General features: G+C 36.5%; 1 protein-coding gene and 1 long non-coding RNA gene across 2 annotated transcripts; both read left to right on the top strand.

The window, feature by feature from the left end:
• Nucleotides 1–555: 555 nt before the first annotated feature.
• On the top strand, nt 556–2922 carry LOC113342183. The gene is made up of 6 exons (XR_003356503.1): nt 556–847; nt 975–1066; nt 1481–1548; nt 1756–1847; nt 2035–2128; nt 2578–2922. It is a non-coding gene; the product is annotated as an uncharacterized LOC113342183 (long non-coding RNA).
• A 7217-nt stretch (nt 2923–10139) lies between these two features.
• Nucleotides 10140–14581, top strand: LOC113342189. The gene is made up of 4 exons (XM_026586812.1): nt 10140–10713; nt 11106–11349; nt 11524–13607; nt 13875–14581. Exons 1-4 carry the CDS (start codon nt 10140–10142, stop codon nt 14579–14581), a joined length of 3609 nt encoding a protein of 1202 aa, XP_026442597.1.
• The last annotated feature ends 1736 nt before the right edge of the window (nt 14582–16317 follow it).

Genomic DNA, 16317 nt, shown 5'->3' with positions numbered 1-16317 from the left:
TGTAAACCCAAAAGTCATTCGACTACTCTTGTAACCGTGAAGAACATAGTGAAACAACAAACCCCGTGGATGTAGGCCTTAGTGCTGAACCACGTAAACCTCGGTCTTGTTTACATTTCAGCACTTTATATCTGTCTAACCCCATGTATCTTTACTTGTACGTTTTGCTTTCTTTGTTTTTACCTATACCCCGTGCGCAAACGTCCCGCATGGAGTTGTTAGATGAGGATGTGATAAACCCGAAGGTTTTGAGCCAAGGAATCAACACTAGGATATCATCATCACAAATCACTCTAGATTACGATGAATGGTTGTGAGCATTCGGATGCCTTCGTGATTTGTGTGTTCACACCTCTTAATCCAATTCCTGGGTTTCGTCATTCCTTATGGTGATAATGTGGTTTGTACGGTTAGGTCTTTGTTGGATCGATCCTACAGTCTTCAATCCTTTTACATCCAGAATGCTGAGATTAAGATTGGATCACGTGGGCTTATTTCTACTTTTGTATATTCTTAGTTGTATATTCTGTGGAATTACATTGGTTATATGATTAATGGTTGGTTTTGTTCATGTTTTTCAAAGTTCTGACCATTTAGTTTTTTGTTGTGGTTGTTGGTGTACGGTATGGTACTGATTCGGAATTTTGTTCTGACCATTTAGTTTTTTGTTGTGGTTGTTGGTGTACTGTATGGTACTGATTCGGAATTTTGTTCCTCTCAGGATTTTGGGTGTGCCTTATTTAAGATCCAACTAGCGGAATCTTAATGGTGTGGAGAAAGTTAGAGATTTCAAATGAAAAGAGTTTATAAAGAGAAGATGATCATTTGCACTTTTAATAAAGAAAAGGTAAATATTTTACTCATCATTTGTTCTGCCCAGAACTTTGGTTCAAGAGAGTTGCATCTTAAGTAAAGTAAGTTAAAAGTTTGCTTATGATGAATTTAACTGCGGCTAAGAACAATTGATAAATTAGGTATAGGAATGTAGAGCAAATGTGAAAATGCAAGTGATCATCTTCAATTCATGAGAAGAAATTGGGCTAAAAATTATCCACTGTATGATATTGTAAGTTGATTTTTTTTCTTTGTTCTTCCTTTTTTTTTTAAAGTTGAAATACGTTATTCAATTGTTTGTTCGTATGTATAAGTAATTCTCATTTTTTCTAAGACAACTGGGAACCAGCTAAAAATCACTTGGAAAGTGGTAATCAGATTTACATCTTGATTTCAACAGTTAGGCAAGAGTTCAAAGCCACATGGTTTTTCAGTGAAAATTTGAAAATAACCCATAGATAGTTAAGAAATTACTAATTCATCAATTTCAATTATACTAATTTCAATTCGTTGTTCCTTAGATTGGGAATATAATTATGTTGGAAGTGGCTTGAAATTACAGGAAATTTTTAGATGCATTGTTAGTGATTGTCCTGCTTCAGGAGGTAGTGTAATCTATGATGCACTTATGATTAATCTTATGCAGGTTCATGCATCATGTTGAAGTCTCGGCACCATATCTGGTCAACTACATTTGCTGCAGTGGATAAAGTGGTAATCAAATTTTCTACTAGTTTAATTTCAATATGATATATCGTATTTCAGTTGTGATGCATTATTACTATCGTCTTGCCTAAATTCTCAATTTAGTTTTGGAAAAAAATCATCATTAGAATAGAGAATTAGAATTAACTGTTCACAAAAAATATGTGACGCTTATCTGTGTCTTTTTCATAATCCATTTGATACCGTGTGTTGCAGAGATCTGGCTTCATTTTTTATGAAAGGATTATCCTGCTCTACCTTTCCAGGCTGGCATAAATAGATCTTTTGGCAAAGTAATTTACTTAAAGGTAACTTTGATTTTTTTCCAGTAGTGTATGTCAGGGTCTTAGTTGTTCTCCTTTTGTAAAATTTTATGGTTTAACTTGGAATTGCGTTTTGGCTCTTTTCTTCTTTTACATCTTTGATTTTATGTTTAGTAATTTAGGCTTTTGTATCTTTTCTCGACTAATTTTTGTTGTTGTCCCAATGATTTAGCAATGGCATCTCAACTCAGATATAGCTCTGACAAGAAAAATCAAGTTGCCGCTCAAGCTTACACCATTTGTATAGGTTCTTGCTACTATTCAAGGTATGAGCCTCGAGTAGTATAATGTTTTAGTTACTCTTAAAGTGAAGTATGTTTACCATAGGGTTACACAAAAGAAATCGATTATAGGACAGTAATCATTTTGTGGTCACTTTGAATGTAAATATAAAAAGCATTTGTATACTTGGCGTTTGTCAAGCGTTATTGACAACCTGCACATGAACATGAACATAATCTAATTTAGGGATGTTCACTAATGATTGATTGTTAAGCGGAAAACTGGGGTTTCTATCTATCACATATTCCATAACCGGTTAACTGATGCATAACTGCCCAGTGGGACGCTTAAGCATGCCAAAATGCTTCTAACCTGATGGCAATGTTGCTTCATGCATTGTATGCTTTATGTGTCACCAGCTCTATCCTTAATTTAAACTCTCTTTATTTGCAGGCTGCTAATATGCTATCTTAAACAATTGATGACTGTGTAGGGATTTTTTTTATTTTAATGTGGACGTGAAGGCAACCTGGAAAGCTTTAGATGGATCGACAATCTTCTGTTGAGGTCACAAATCTTTTGTGTCTTTGCGTGATTCGCAGTTTTGCTGTAGATAACATGTGTCTGCATTATATTTCCCATTGTACACGGAGCTGCTTTTGATTAGATGTGAAAATGAGGGGATGAAGATCGGTGCAGGAAGAAAGTGTGCAAGGAAATAAACTAACAGATGGAACGAAGTCCCTGGAAACAATGCAGAATCAAATACCGGGGATACTATCGGTCAAAACCATAGTTAATTAAAAGTTAAAACTGATACTAGAAATTAAGAGGAAAATATAAGAGCCTGTTTGGTACAGTTTTCAAAAACAGTTTCCAAAAATAGTTTTCTATTGTTTTAAAAACATACTCTTTTTTCCTTGTTTTCATTTTCTAAAAATTGTTTGGTAAACTGTTTTTTAAAAACAAGGAAAATCAACTAAATCGTATCAAATGTAAAGATTCTTCTAAGAGATAGTGATATTATCCATGACTCACTTGCAGTCATTCCCCCGATCTCTTACTTTGTTTTGAATAGAAAAAAAAGAACCAAGAAAAAAAAAAGAGAAAACACAAAAAACAATAATTTGTTGTTTTCACATTTTTGTTTTTAGAAACAGAAAACAGATAAAAAACATTTTCTGAAAATGTCCCTACCAAACGCGTTTTCTCCTGTTTTTTGTTTTCTCTGTTTTTAAAAACAGAAAACTGTTTTTGAAAACTATACCAAACAAGCTCTAAGTTTTTGTGGTACTGGAATTTTTTTAATTTTACTTTCATATGTATTTGATTTGAATTGTGATCACGCAAATTAAAATTAAACGATTTCTATGAAAATGTTGACAGTCAATGATGTGACGAAGGAATTTAATTATTTTGTTGCATACAAGGATATCATAAAGGAAAGAAAGCAATTACTAATGAATTCACGGAGAATTCAAATAAATGTAAGGTTGTTTAGGTAGAAAATAAGGGGGACGAAACAAGGATTACTATTTGAAGTTCCTGATCAGTCCCCCATACTTCGTGAGTTCAATTTCTCGCATAATCAAACCACGATCAATTCAGGGTCGGAACCTATGCACGGCTGAGGAGGGGAGTTTCCGCTTCCGACTGATCATTAGTTTGGACTTCTTTTGGCCGATAGTTTGCTGAACGAGCCGATGAAGGCAGTGTTGACCACTGTAGAGCTACATTGAAAAAAGTTACTGAATTTCACCTCAAAAGGCTTTATATGTCTATCGACTTCCTTTTGCAAATACAAACAGTTCCGCGGTGTGTTTGGACATCAGGAGCAAATGTCCAAAACAAAGGTATCTTGTTTTATAAAAAAAATAGATTTTTTACTTTTCAAAGTCATTTACATCCAAATTAATTTTTTGCTTACTGAGAAGCTTACATTTAAAAGCATTTCTTAGATTCAGATTTCCGAACTTTTTATCTGAAAAGGGCGACCATCAAACATTTTGAGAAGCTAACATTTGGATTAGCAAGAACAAACTACAGCCCGTGCCGTTACGGCACGGGTCATACCCTAGTAAAAACATATGGATTAAAGGTAGCTAGGTTGAAAAGTTTTTTACAGCATTATGATAGGAAAATGAATGAAAACAGGTTAGATAATACACAACATGAATACTCTGAACGTTATGAGGAACTCGAATGGGTGTTTGTGTAGTGGACAGTAGGCCAATTTCCACTTCCAAATGCTAGCCGGTGGTACTAATTGCTCTTTTCGAATCATTAGAAGATTTAGAGCAAGCACCAAGATATGATTGGGGGTCTCCAATTTTATTAGAACTTTACACAGCCCACGTTAATTGCTCGAGTGTGTCAAAGAAAGCTTTAATGGTTTTTGGGAGCATTGGAGGTAAGAACCAATATTTTTCACAGTATTTATTTATTATTTTAACATGATAAATGTACTAACTAACAATATTATTATTTTCAGTCATTGGTGGTATACATGAAAAGACGGGGGTACCCAAATACACCACAATCTTTTATCTTGATCACAACCTATACAAGACCCATTGTGTATAAACCTCTTGGAGATACAATCACTCAAGGAATATTTCAACACAGTGTCCACTTGAAATAGGGTTAGTTCGGACTGGCCTAACTCGTGAATGAATATCAAAGTCAAGTGGAGAAATCTAATACACTTTGTGATTGTCTATGGATATGAAATCGAGATAATACAACAACAAAGTGATCACTTGATAAAAGGTACGGTAATAACCGAAACCGATATGATAAATATCAAGTGACATGTTAACGTACATGTCCGATTTACTTTAATTATAATAAAACAATTATAATGCGGAAATATAAAGTAAATGACACAGCAAGATTTTGTTAACGAAGAAACCGCAAATGCAAATGCAAATGAAAATGCAAAAAAAAAAAAAAAAAAAAAAAAAAAAAAAAAAAAAAAAAGGACCTAGTCTAGAATTGAATACTCTCAGAATTAAGCCGCTACACAAAATCTAACAAACTTCGTATAGTTGAGACCAAGCAACTAAACCTATAGTTCACCTAGTTTCTTCAGTATCCATGCGCTTCCGAAATTCAATAAGTGCACGCACTGGAACAATTCCTTTGGATCGTATTCCAAACAGTAAAGGAACAACAAATCTGTTTGGTAACAACTCTCTTGATTCTTTCAGATGAAGATATTTCAAGTCATATGCAAAGGCTCTTCCGCTTAACCAATAAACTCCTTTGCATGGTCAGATCAATCTATCCAACAACTACCGAAGTATCAGAGTTTAGATTTCCAATCAAACAATATAGAATCAGCAAAAAAACTATAAGATGATGCCGATCTTACACAACTAATCAATCGAATAAATCTGATTCTAGTTGGATCACAGCCGATCCAGGTTTGTGCACACCAAAGATATAAAAACCAAATCAGAAATCTTCTTTGTCTTCAACTCTTCTTTAATCTTCAATAAATACCTGCACAACACCACTTGAATATCTTGTGATCAATCACACACAGAACAGAGTCTGTTAACAATGAATTATCACAAGATGTCTTTAGATCTACAAAAAGTTATAAAGATCCCGTCGATACTTCGATCTAGTTTGAGTGAATCTTATATCAGAAGAGAAGATTCTCAAGAATAAACAAACTAGGTGCAATCAAAGTTCAACAACTGTTAGTCAATCAAATCAATCGAAAACTAAAATAAACTGCAATTATCCAGTTTCCCACCAACGGTACTCATAGACGCTTCTTGATCCCACAGAAGTCTTTAAACGAGCGTGTTGATGGTGGTATTAGTTCAGGGTCAAAACTGTAAAATCATGTATTTAATGCGCTATCACCCTGCAAGGGATAAAGCCATTTGAAAAATGACGAGTGCAAAAACCCTTCTCGCTCATTGAGCAATTCAATATATATGAAATTCACTCAGAATGGTGCGCATAGCAGCAATCCAAAATATTATATGAATTCTTTCATCTACTAGTATTTCCCATTAATGCATGACTCGCCTGGTATTTTCCCGTGATATGTTCCCAGCCGAACTCTCATTATTGACATGACATGACGATTAAGTGTTCACTCTCAGCGAAGTAGCATGAATCTCCGAAGTGCAAATATTGAGATCTGCATGAAAATACTCACACATGCTACATCACTCTCTGACAAAGAGATTTTCGTATCGACGCACTTTTAATTAAAAATAGCTCGATCGAAGATGTTTAAACTCCTTAAGGGAAATCTAGACTATCCATATCAGTCTCAAATTGATCACGGCCACACAATTTGTCCGCGTAATTCAACAAGCCTGGCCAAGCCCTGACAGAAATAAGCAATCATCACGATGACCGTCAGCGGGCCCACTAATACCCCGACCGGTCGGACTTCATCTAACATGCTTCAACGTCATCGAACGCCAACCCCAAAAATGGGTGTTTGCGTTGTTCGAAAGAAAGCTCAAACGAGCTAAGACCGTTAAAAAGGGTCTTAAATACATCATGACCGTCCAACTTTGCCAGCCTTGTTGGACGACTGAGATCTTCCTTGGAATGATCAAAGAGGCGCCAACATGCACATTGGAGGACCATCTCTTCTCTTTCCCGATCGATTTTCCCGCGGCAAGCCTATGGGGCGCTAGATCGTTTGCCCGAACTCGAGCAAACACGCTATTTCAAAACCCTAAATTTTGGGTTGCGGAAGTATGCTACTATCGCAAACCGATCACGTTCGTCCAACTTATCCAGCCTAGTTAGACGGCTTGGATCGCATCTCGAGCGATCAAAGAGGTGCCAACGTGTTCACTATTGTCCCAACTCCTTCCTTGGTCGATCGACCTGTCTATGACAAAACCGGAGTGTATCAAATCACTTGCCCAAAGTATGGTGAACGCGCTGTTTTGAAAACCCTAAAATTGCGTTTGCGGCAACGCCCTACTGTCGCAAACCGATCACAACCATCCATCTTCGCTGGCCTAGTTGAAAGGCTTAGATTTAATTTCAGGTGGCCCCGAAGATGTCAACGTGATCACTGTCGGCCCACCTTTACACGTGATCGACCGGCCTGCTCGAGCTAATACTGACGCCTCGAATCGCTCACCCAAAGAAGGATGGCCGCACGACCCTTAAACCCTAAATTGCATCAACGACAATATACAACCTCCGCAAATCGATCACGACCATCCAACTTCGCCATCCTAGTTGGATGGTGTAGATTTATTTTTAAAAAACTAATAAAGTAGCATTGTGATCACCGGCCATTCTCCTTCCACGGGGAGTGATCGACCAAGAGACAGCTCGACAATAGGGTTCTCAAACGATTACCGAAAGTTGGTCGGTCGTGCTGCTTTTAAGACGCTCAATCCGTGATTGATTCGATCGAGCTCAAAAACAACGATGCTTCTAACACATCGATTATCTTCAGTTGCTTATTCGAAAGCGATATTTTACATACATTGAATATAAGCAATGCCTTATAAATATCGGTTTTGCTAATGATTCATTATTTTGCCTAAAAGCACTATGTGCTGATTTTAGCATCAAGTCCCACGACTTGACCTATTCACTCGAGACATTAAACATGTCACAAACTGGGGGATACTTGCTGAGATATTGATCTGGCGGTTTACGGCGTGCGGCGTGCAATACGCCCATTATGAGAATGTGTCAGGAAACGCTGGACGGTTGAAAATGATTCGAGAAGTGGACGAAGATGTGACCACGTGATCATCACTTCTTACACGACCCCACTACTCCACTACTTAACTTTCTCCACTTCCTACGAGATCAGGGTTGCGCTCGAATGACTTGCATAAATAGGTTTTCAACCTATTTCGAAGGAGGACAACAAGTGTTATCAACACAAGTAGCCAAAAACCATTTTTCTGATACACAAGTCATAAACAACCATACCTTCATAATTCAACACTCTGATCTCAAACACCTTCTTCGCTTCCCTCCCTAAGATCAACCCTTCTCCTTTACCTTGTGACCGAATTGAATATGGAACGGCCATTTCTTGGTTTAGGCCAGAGACTTATATATTTATCTCTCGAATCTAAAGTACTCCCGTGCAGTGCATTTGTTTAGGGTTTGAATTCGTTTCTCATGAACACACCCAAATTTACCAAAAACAGCAGAATCAGTTTTAACCCTCAAACAACTGGCGACCACAGTGGGAGATTAATCTCTCGGTTGCAAGATCAATTTTCAATTTCATTTCAATTTTATCAAAGAATTCAAGATGGTGGATCTTAGGTCTGGATCAGCGACAAATTCCGATGTTACTGGTGCTGACAACACCCCTGGTGTCCACATTCCTTCCGGCGACACCAATGTACCGCCTACCAGCACGATCAACACATCTCGTGGCACTACATCCTCAACCACCAACACCAGCGGCACAGGAAACGTTCCCTTAGGCGTGACACCTCCAATCACCAGAGACAGGGTTGCTGCCGCTACCTCCAATGTTTCTTCGAGCGTAACACCCCCGATTGTTACTAGAGCTACTTCCACTCCCCCATCAGGACGAGAAACTGCAGGAGCCAGAGGAGGCCAACCCCCTATTACCATTGTTGACTTAATGGAGAGACAATAAATTCTCGTTGAGGCTCAGGCGGACATGGCTTCAACTCAGAAAGAGGTACTCACTTTCCTCAAGACGCTAACAGAACGAGTACCACAAGAGCCGCGTCAGCCCATGGAACCAATAAGAAGTACCTTCAACACTCTTGGCGCAAGCACTTCGACAGGGCGTGCATTCATATATGAGGAAGTTCGTGTTGCTCCTGAGCGCTCAAGAGAAAGGAATCAGCCATCCAATTTCTCACGCATGAAGACCTAGAACGACTTCTCCAAAATCAAGGCAAGGAAAACCTGGTTGATCTGCAACAACACCAACCTCCGTATCCTCCTGATGTGCAAAGAGTTCCTCTCCCGAGAGGATACTGTTAGAGCATTGCTCGGTCGAACTCGCATGTGTTGCTATCTCAAGCATGTTTGTCAATGCTAGTGATCAAAAATATAAGTCTTGATTTCTAGTCTACTATAGCTAAGGTCTCGGACTAGGATAGAAAGTGTAGTTGAGCTCAAGAACTCCATGACAATCATCATACAAGACGAAGGACTACCCAAGGAACCGGTGGATCTTCATCGACTAAAAGGTATGTGGAGACTTGAACTTATCTATCATTCTAAAGTCTATTTATCTCCTATCTTGAGACAAAGGTCGTTTTCCTATATAGACTTAGATTATACACATTTGCTATTTTGAGCCGAGTTTATCTCGCCTATATATTTCTCGAAATATGTGTTGGTAAGCTTTCGCTTTAGCCAAGTTTATCTTTATTTAGTGACGAAAGTCATGACAAGTTTCAATCAGTTTGAAAATTGCTTACTTTGACGAAAAATAGTTTGTGAATAACAACTATAGAATATCAACGTCCTCTAAGAATGTTTCAATGATTGAAATGAGAGTTTAAATTATATAACCATTGGAGGATATAAGCATTATTGTCGAAACACATATATGTATAAGTCCTTATTCCTTGAACCGAAGTTTGCGAACTTTGTTGATCAAGAGAACCGGAATAGTGGCGTGAGCTAAGTCCGCAAACTCAGTCCGCGAACTGGCGGAAGTTCTCGACCCGAGAAATTATGCTAAAGTTTGTGAACTCCGTCCGGGAAATTATGTCCGCGAACCCAGTCCGCGAACTTGAGTAGGTTATATCTAAAAACGATGTTTGTGAACTTATTCTTATATAAACTAAGGAATGCAAATTGCAAACCGTGGCTATATAGTTCATGAATCGATTTGAGTCATCTGACCTTTTGTGAGGACAAAGTACACGTTAACAGAGGGTGACTCGGTGACGGAATCGGTGCTGGACTCGGAAAATTTCTCTTCATCGTTCTTTGATTTCTGGTCAACCAAGCATTAATTTCAGGTGATTTTGTTGAATCTTACATCATTCATCATGTTTTCTGGAATTAATTGGTTTTAACTCAGGTGTTTTACTTCGTAAAATGAGATCTAAAACGAACTCTGAGTCTGATAATATTTCTTCAGTAGAAGGAATGAAAATTCCTTCGATTGAATTACCTGATGAACTATTTGAGAAAAGCTTAGATCCATGGCGTTTTTCCTTAATTGGTAGATTAAATTTAGAGAAGATCAAATTTGTTGATGCTGCAATAATTCTTAGAAATCAATGGAAGTTAACTGGGGAATGTAAGTTAATTCCATTAGGTAGAGGTTTCTTTACCATCAAATTGGATAATGCTACAGACCGTAACTACATCAAGTCTCAAGTATGGGAAGTTACAGATAAAATTTTGAAGGTTAGAAATTGGGTTTATAATTTTCGACCTACCAGCCAAAGAACTTCTAAGGCTTTTGTTTGGGTGAGATTTCCAGGTTTAGGTCTTGAATTCTGGAGTGAATCAATTCTGTTCAAAATTTGTAAAGAAATAGGAACTCCAATTAAAATTGATGAGGCATCAGCTAAATGTGATGTTGGATATTATGAAAATGTCTTGGTTGAGGTAGATTTTGCTTCTTCAGTTCCAAACAAAGTATGGATTGGGACTAAATATGGAGGTTTTTTCAAGAGGTTTCCATTCCAGATTGTCCAAAATATTGCAGTAGCTGCAAAATGGTAGGTCATTTTATCACAGAATGTAGAGTAGAAAAAGCAAAAAGGAATGAAACCAATTCAGAAAACATAATTACTCCACAACAGCCTAAGAGTTCCTCAGAAATTCTTTAGCAGCCTAAATCAAGTTCAACAAACAATTTGAATGCTTTATCTTCAGAAAGTGTCACTAGGTTATTGCCCTTTGATATTTGTGATACATCAGCAGATGACAATGAAGACTCTGTCATCCATACAATTCATGTTACTCCAACAGTTCCAGTTCATCAAATTATTCACAATACTACTACTGGGAGATTCAGTCCTCTTGGATGAGTTCAAGAAAATATTCTTGAAGATACCGTGGTTAATGAAGATAAGACAGCTGATGTTGTAGAAACTCCTCAAATCAAATTTGTAGATGGAAAGACAAGGATAGTCTCTGATGAAACTGTTAAGGTTACTTCATGGTCAAAAGTGGTTGAAAAGAAAGTGATTAATCCTACTTCTACTTCTTCCACTTCTCAACATTCTCCAGGTGCAGTTAAAGGTGGTAATCCAATTGTTAAAAATAAGAAACATAATCTCAGAAAAAAATCATGGTAAGGGAGGTACCAAAAATCCTCCACCACCAAGATGAAGATCATAAATTGGAATATTCGGGGCCTAAGAAGACCTAGGGCTCAGAATAAATTAAGGTCTTTGGTGAATCAATTTAACCCATCTCTAGTTTGGGTTGCAGAACCAAAAATTTCTTGTAATGCTTCTTTTTGCAGTCAATTAAATCTCCCTGGAATGAAAAGTATGGTGATACATAATTCAACCTCATCTACAAAAGGTAATTTATGGTTATTCTGGAATGCTTCTTTATTTACTCCTCAAGTTATTTCAATGTCTAGCCAAATGGTAACTGTCAGTATTGGTGAAGTATTAATTTCTGGTATTCATGCTCATGTTAAAAAGAGTCAAAGAAAGTTTCTATGGTCAGAGATGAAAATCATTAGTCAGCTACAAAAACCATGGGTTGTTTTAGGTGACTTTAATGCTATAATTTCACCTGAAGAGAAATTTGGTGGTAAGGCTCCAAACAGAATTTCAATGATGGATTTTATTCATTGCCTTAATGAATGTAACTTAATTCAAGCTCCTAGTACAGGTCAGCAATACACTTGGTCCAATTGTCAACAAGGAACAAAAAGAATCCTATGTGTTCTAGATAGAGCTGTTTTCAACTCTTTATGGTTACAGAAGTATGGTGATTGGGGATATAAGGTTGGATTGAGGATAGTTTCGGATCATGCTCCATTATTATATGGTTGTGCAAGCATACCCATACCAAAGAATGTTCCCTGGAAATTTCAGAAAATGTGGATTGATCATCCATCATTCTTAAGTGAAGTGAAGAAAGTATGGACTGAGAATATTATTGGTGATTCATCTTTTATTTTCATGCAGAAGCTAAAAAAGCTAAAAAAGTTCTTAAGTGAGTGGAATTGGAGTGTATTTGGTAATATTAATACAAAAATTAAGGAAGCAGAAGAGAAAGTTCAAAAAGCAATGGAGTTATATGATCAAAATCCCTTAAATGAAGATCTTTTAGCCAACTTAGTAGAATCACAAAATGAATATTCAAGAAGAGAAGTTCAAGCAAATACTCTTATGAGACTTATGTCAAGAGAAAAATGGATTAAAGATGGTTCTGCAAACACTGCATACTTCCATGCTAGAATGAAGATTAGACAAGCAAGAAATACAATTAGTGAACTAGAAGATGCAAATGGAAATATTGTTAATGATCAATCTCAAATTGCAGATACTTTAGTCAAGCATTTTCAACAAAAATTTGAAGCTCAAGATGTTGATGTTTCTGAAGAATTGCTTGATGTTATTCCCTCAGTTATTACAGATGAAGACCAAGAAATGTTGGACTTCATTCCCACCACTAAAGAAATCAAGAAAATTATTTTTGAAATGGACTCAGATAGTCCCCCTGGTCCAGATGGATTTCCTGGATCCTTTTATAAAAGTTGTTGGGATATAATTCAAATGGATTTAAAAGATGCCATACAGTTTTGTTGGAGAAGAAGATTTATTCCTAAAGGCCTGAATTCAAATTTCCTAACCCTCATTCCTAAATGTGCAGGTGCTAAGAAAGAAAGTCAATATAGACCAATTGGATTGAGTAATGTATTGTTCAAAATTTTCACAAAGATAATTTCTATCAGAATGAATGGACTCATGGAGAAGTTAATTTCATCACAACAGGCTGCTTATGTTAAAGGAAGAAGCATTCAAGAACAAATACTTCTAGCTTCAGAGATGGTAAATGAAATGAGGAAAAAGAGAATAGGAGGTAATGTGGCTTTTAAACTGGACATATCACAGGCTTATGATTCTGTAAGTTGGACTTTTCTTCTTAAAGTTATGCACAAATATGGATTTTCATCATCTTGGTGTGATTGGTTGTTAACCATGTTTAAATTTGCAAAACTATCAGTAATGGTCAATGGAGGACCATGTGGCTTTTTCTCAATGCATAGGGGTCTTAAGCAGGGTGATCCTTTATCCCCTATTCTATTTATTTTGATGAAAGATGTATTGAGTAGAAATATCACAAATTTAGTTAATACAGGGAAGATAACTCCAATGGTAGTTAGAAATGGGATATATCCAACACACTTATTTTTTGCTGATGATGTTTTCTTATTCTGTAATGGAGCTAAGAAGACTTTGTTTTGTCTATTTAAGCTGATTGACAAATATCAACATAGCTCTGGTCAGATGATTAACAAAGCCAAAAGCAAGTGTTTCATTGATGGTACTAATTCAACCAGAAAGCAACAAATTAGCAGCATAGTTGGTATGTATATATCTAATTTTCCTGATAAGTATCTTGGTATCATTCTAGCTCCAGGAAGAGTAACTACTGAAATGGTCTGGCCAATAGTCCTTATGCTTCAGAGAAAACTTGTATCTTGGAAAGGAAGATTATTATCTTTTCATGATAGACCGATTCTTGTAAAAATAGTTTTGTGCAACTACCCTCTTTACAATATGGCAGTTTATAAATGGTCATCTTCAGTTATTAAGATATGTGAAAAACTAATAAGGAACTTTCTATGATCAGGTGATGGAGAGGTTATAAAGTATAAAAATTTATCTTGGAAGAAGATCTGTGTGCCATATATTGAAGGTGGCTTGGGTATTAGAAGGCTAGAAGTTCTTAACAAAATTTTGCTGATGAAAATGATGTCAAAATTGGTGTATTCATCAGATGAATGGGCTCTGTTTTTTACAGCTAAGTTCAAAGATAAATATGGTATATGGTTTTCAAAATGGAAATTATCATCAGTAAGAGCAGGTTTGCAATGGGCTTGGCTTACTTTACAAGAAGACATCTCTTGGAAGATTGGAAATGGTGCTAGCATCTCAGTATGGTTTGATAACTGGTATGGATCATCCCCACTAATTAATGAAATTGGTTATACTGATTTTTTTCATAACAATATGCAGTTGAAAGTTCAGGACTTAATCATTAATGATCAATGGAATATACATCCTCAGTTGCAGCACTTGTTACTGAGTGATAACTTTCCTCATATTCACAATGGAAATGATTCCATAATATGGAACCTACATAGTAGTGGAATGTTTAATAATGCAAAGGCAGTGAAGAAAATAAGACACAAGGAAGACAAGGTAGATTGGTCTTCTTATATATGGAGGAAATCTTTGCACCCAACTATTGCCAGCAACATTTGGAAGCTTCTACAAGGAGTTTATGTGAATGATGACATGAAAAGAAAACAAGGATATGAAATGCCTTCTAGATGATGTATCTGCAAATCAGAGCAGGATTTAATGGAGCATACATTGTGGCTTTGTGATTTCAGTGTTCAGGTTTGGAATTGGCTTGGCAATATGTTTCAATTTCCCAGGCCATACTCTTTTCCAGAAGTTTTTTCTGCAGCTAAACATCACAGTCCTATCATTGATGAAGTATGGATAATCTCTGCTTGTACTGTCATTAAGGAGTTGTGGTTTCAAAGAAATAGAGTTTTCTTTGAAGGAGGTGATGTTAATATGCATGGTTTCAAGCACAGGGTTATGAAGATTGTTCAAGATCATGGTGTCAGAATAAAAGGGGTCAGGTGGAACAATGACTATGAAAACCAAATTATTAGTCACTTTAAAATTGATTCTTAAGATTTCTTACCTTTTGTAATTTTTCTACTTTGTTTATTGTTTTCTTTTGTTGTTTCATTTTGCAAGTTATTGTAACATTTGTATTCTTTTAGTTTGTCATTAAATGAAAAAAAGGGTGATTCAGCAAAAAAAAAAAGAACTGATTCGAGTGAATCAAATCGTTTTTGCTTCGATTGTGTCTTGTGTAGTTACATAAGATTTCCTTGCAATTGAACAACTCTCTAACTAGTTCATTTGAGTCAGGTGAACTAGTTATGGTGAAGAAGAATATGGTTGGTATGAAAGTGATCATATGGCTAACCATTTGGTTGACTATTGTTGAACCAACAAATGTACAAGTTTGGGTACGGTTACACAAGCCTAGAAACGTGCATTTCATTTGTGTGTAACAAGCTAGTTTTGGATCTAACAGTTGAAAGATATTAGATTGAATCTAATCAGGTTTTCATCTAACAGTGAATATTGAATGCTTTGTTACCAAGCTAACATTGATTGCAAACCCTGATTTGAAAGACAATATAAGGGATAACTCTAGCAAATGGGAAACCTAATCCCCACACCTTCTATGTGATACTAGTTGTGCTAAGCTAGAGTCGATTCTCCTTTAACCTTTGGTTTCTTCTTCTAAATCAGGTTAACGACTTAAAGACTTCATTGGGATTGTGAAGCCAGACCGATACTACTTTCTTGTAGTTGTGTGATCTGATCTTGATATTTCTATCGTACGAGTACAATTGTAATAATTAGCTTGAGATTGATATCTCCGATAGGCAAGATATAAAAGTAATCACAAACACTTCGTCTCATCGTTTGTGATTCCGCAATATCTTTTTTGATGCGTCGATTAAGATTATTATGAGGTGATTGATAATACTAGGTTGTTCTTCGGGAATATAAGTCCGGTTTATCAATTGGTTCTTGTTCACCTTGATTAATCAAAAGACGGAACAAAACTCGTAGGTATATTCGTGGGAGACGGATTTATCTATTACCGTAGACTTTTATGTGTGATACACATTTTTTTATTAAAGTCTTCGACTTTTGGTCGTATCAACTCTTAGTTGTGGGTGAGATCAGCTAAGGGAATCAAGTGTGTAGTATCCTGTTGGTATCAGAGACATAGGTGCATAATTGTACCTTGGATCAGCGTGAGATTGATTGGGGTTCAACTACAGTCCATACCGAAGTTAATTTGGAGTAGGCTAGTGTCTGTAGCGGCTTAATACAGTGTGTGTTCAATCTGGACTAGGTCCCGGGGTTTTTCTGCATTTGAGGTTTCCTCGTTAACAAAATTCTGGTGTCTGTGTTATTTCTTTTCCGCATTATATTTTGTTATATAATTGAAATATCACAGGTTATGCGTT

Source organism: Papaver somniferum, unplaced genomic scaffold (genome assembly GCF_003573695.1).
Source record: "Papaver somniferum cultivar HN1 unplaced genomic scaffold, ASM357369v1 unplaced-scaffold_35, whole genome shotgun sequence".
Classification (NCBI taxonomy): domain Eukaryota; kingdom Viridiplantae; phylum Streptophyta; class Magnoliopsida; order Ranunculales; family Papaveraceae; genus Papaver; species Papaver somniferum.
This window is presented reverse-complemented; position numbering and strand designations above follow the sequence as displayed.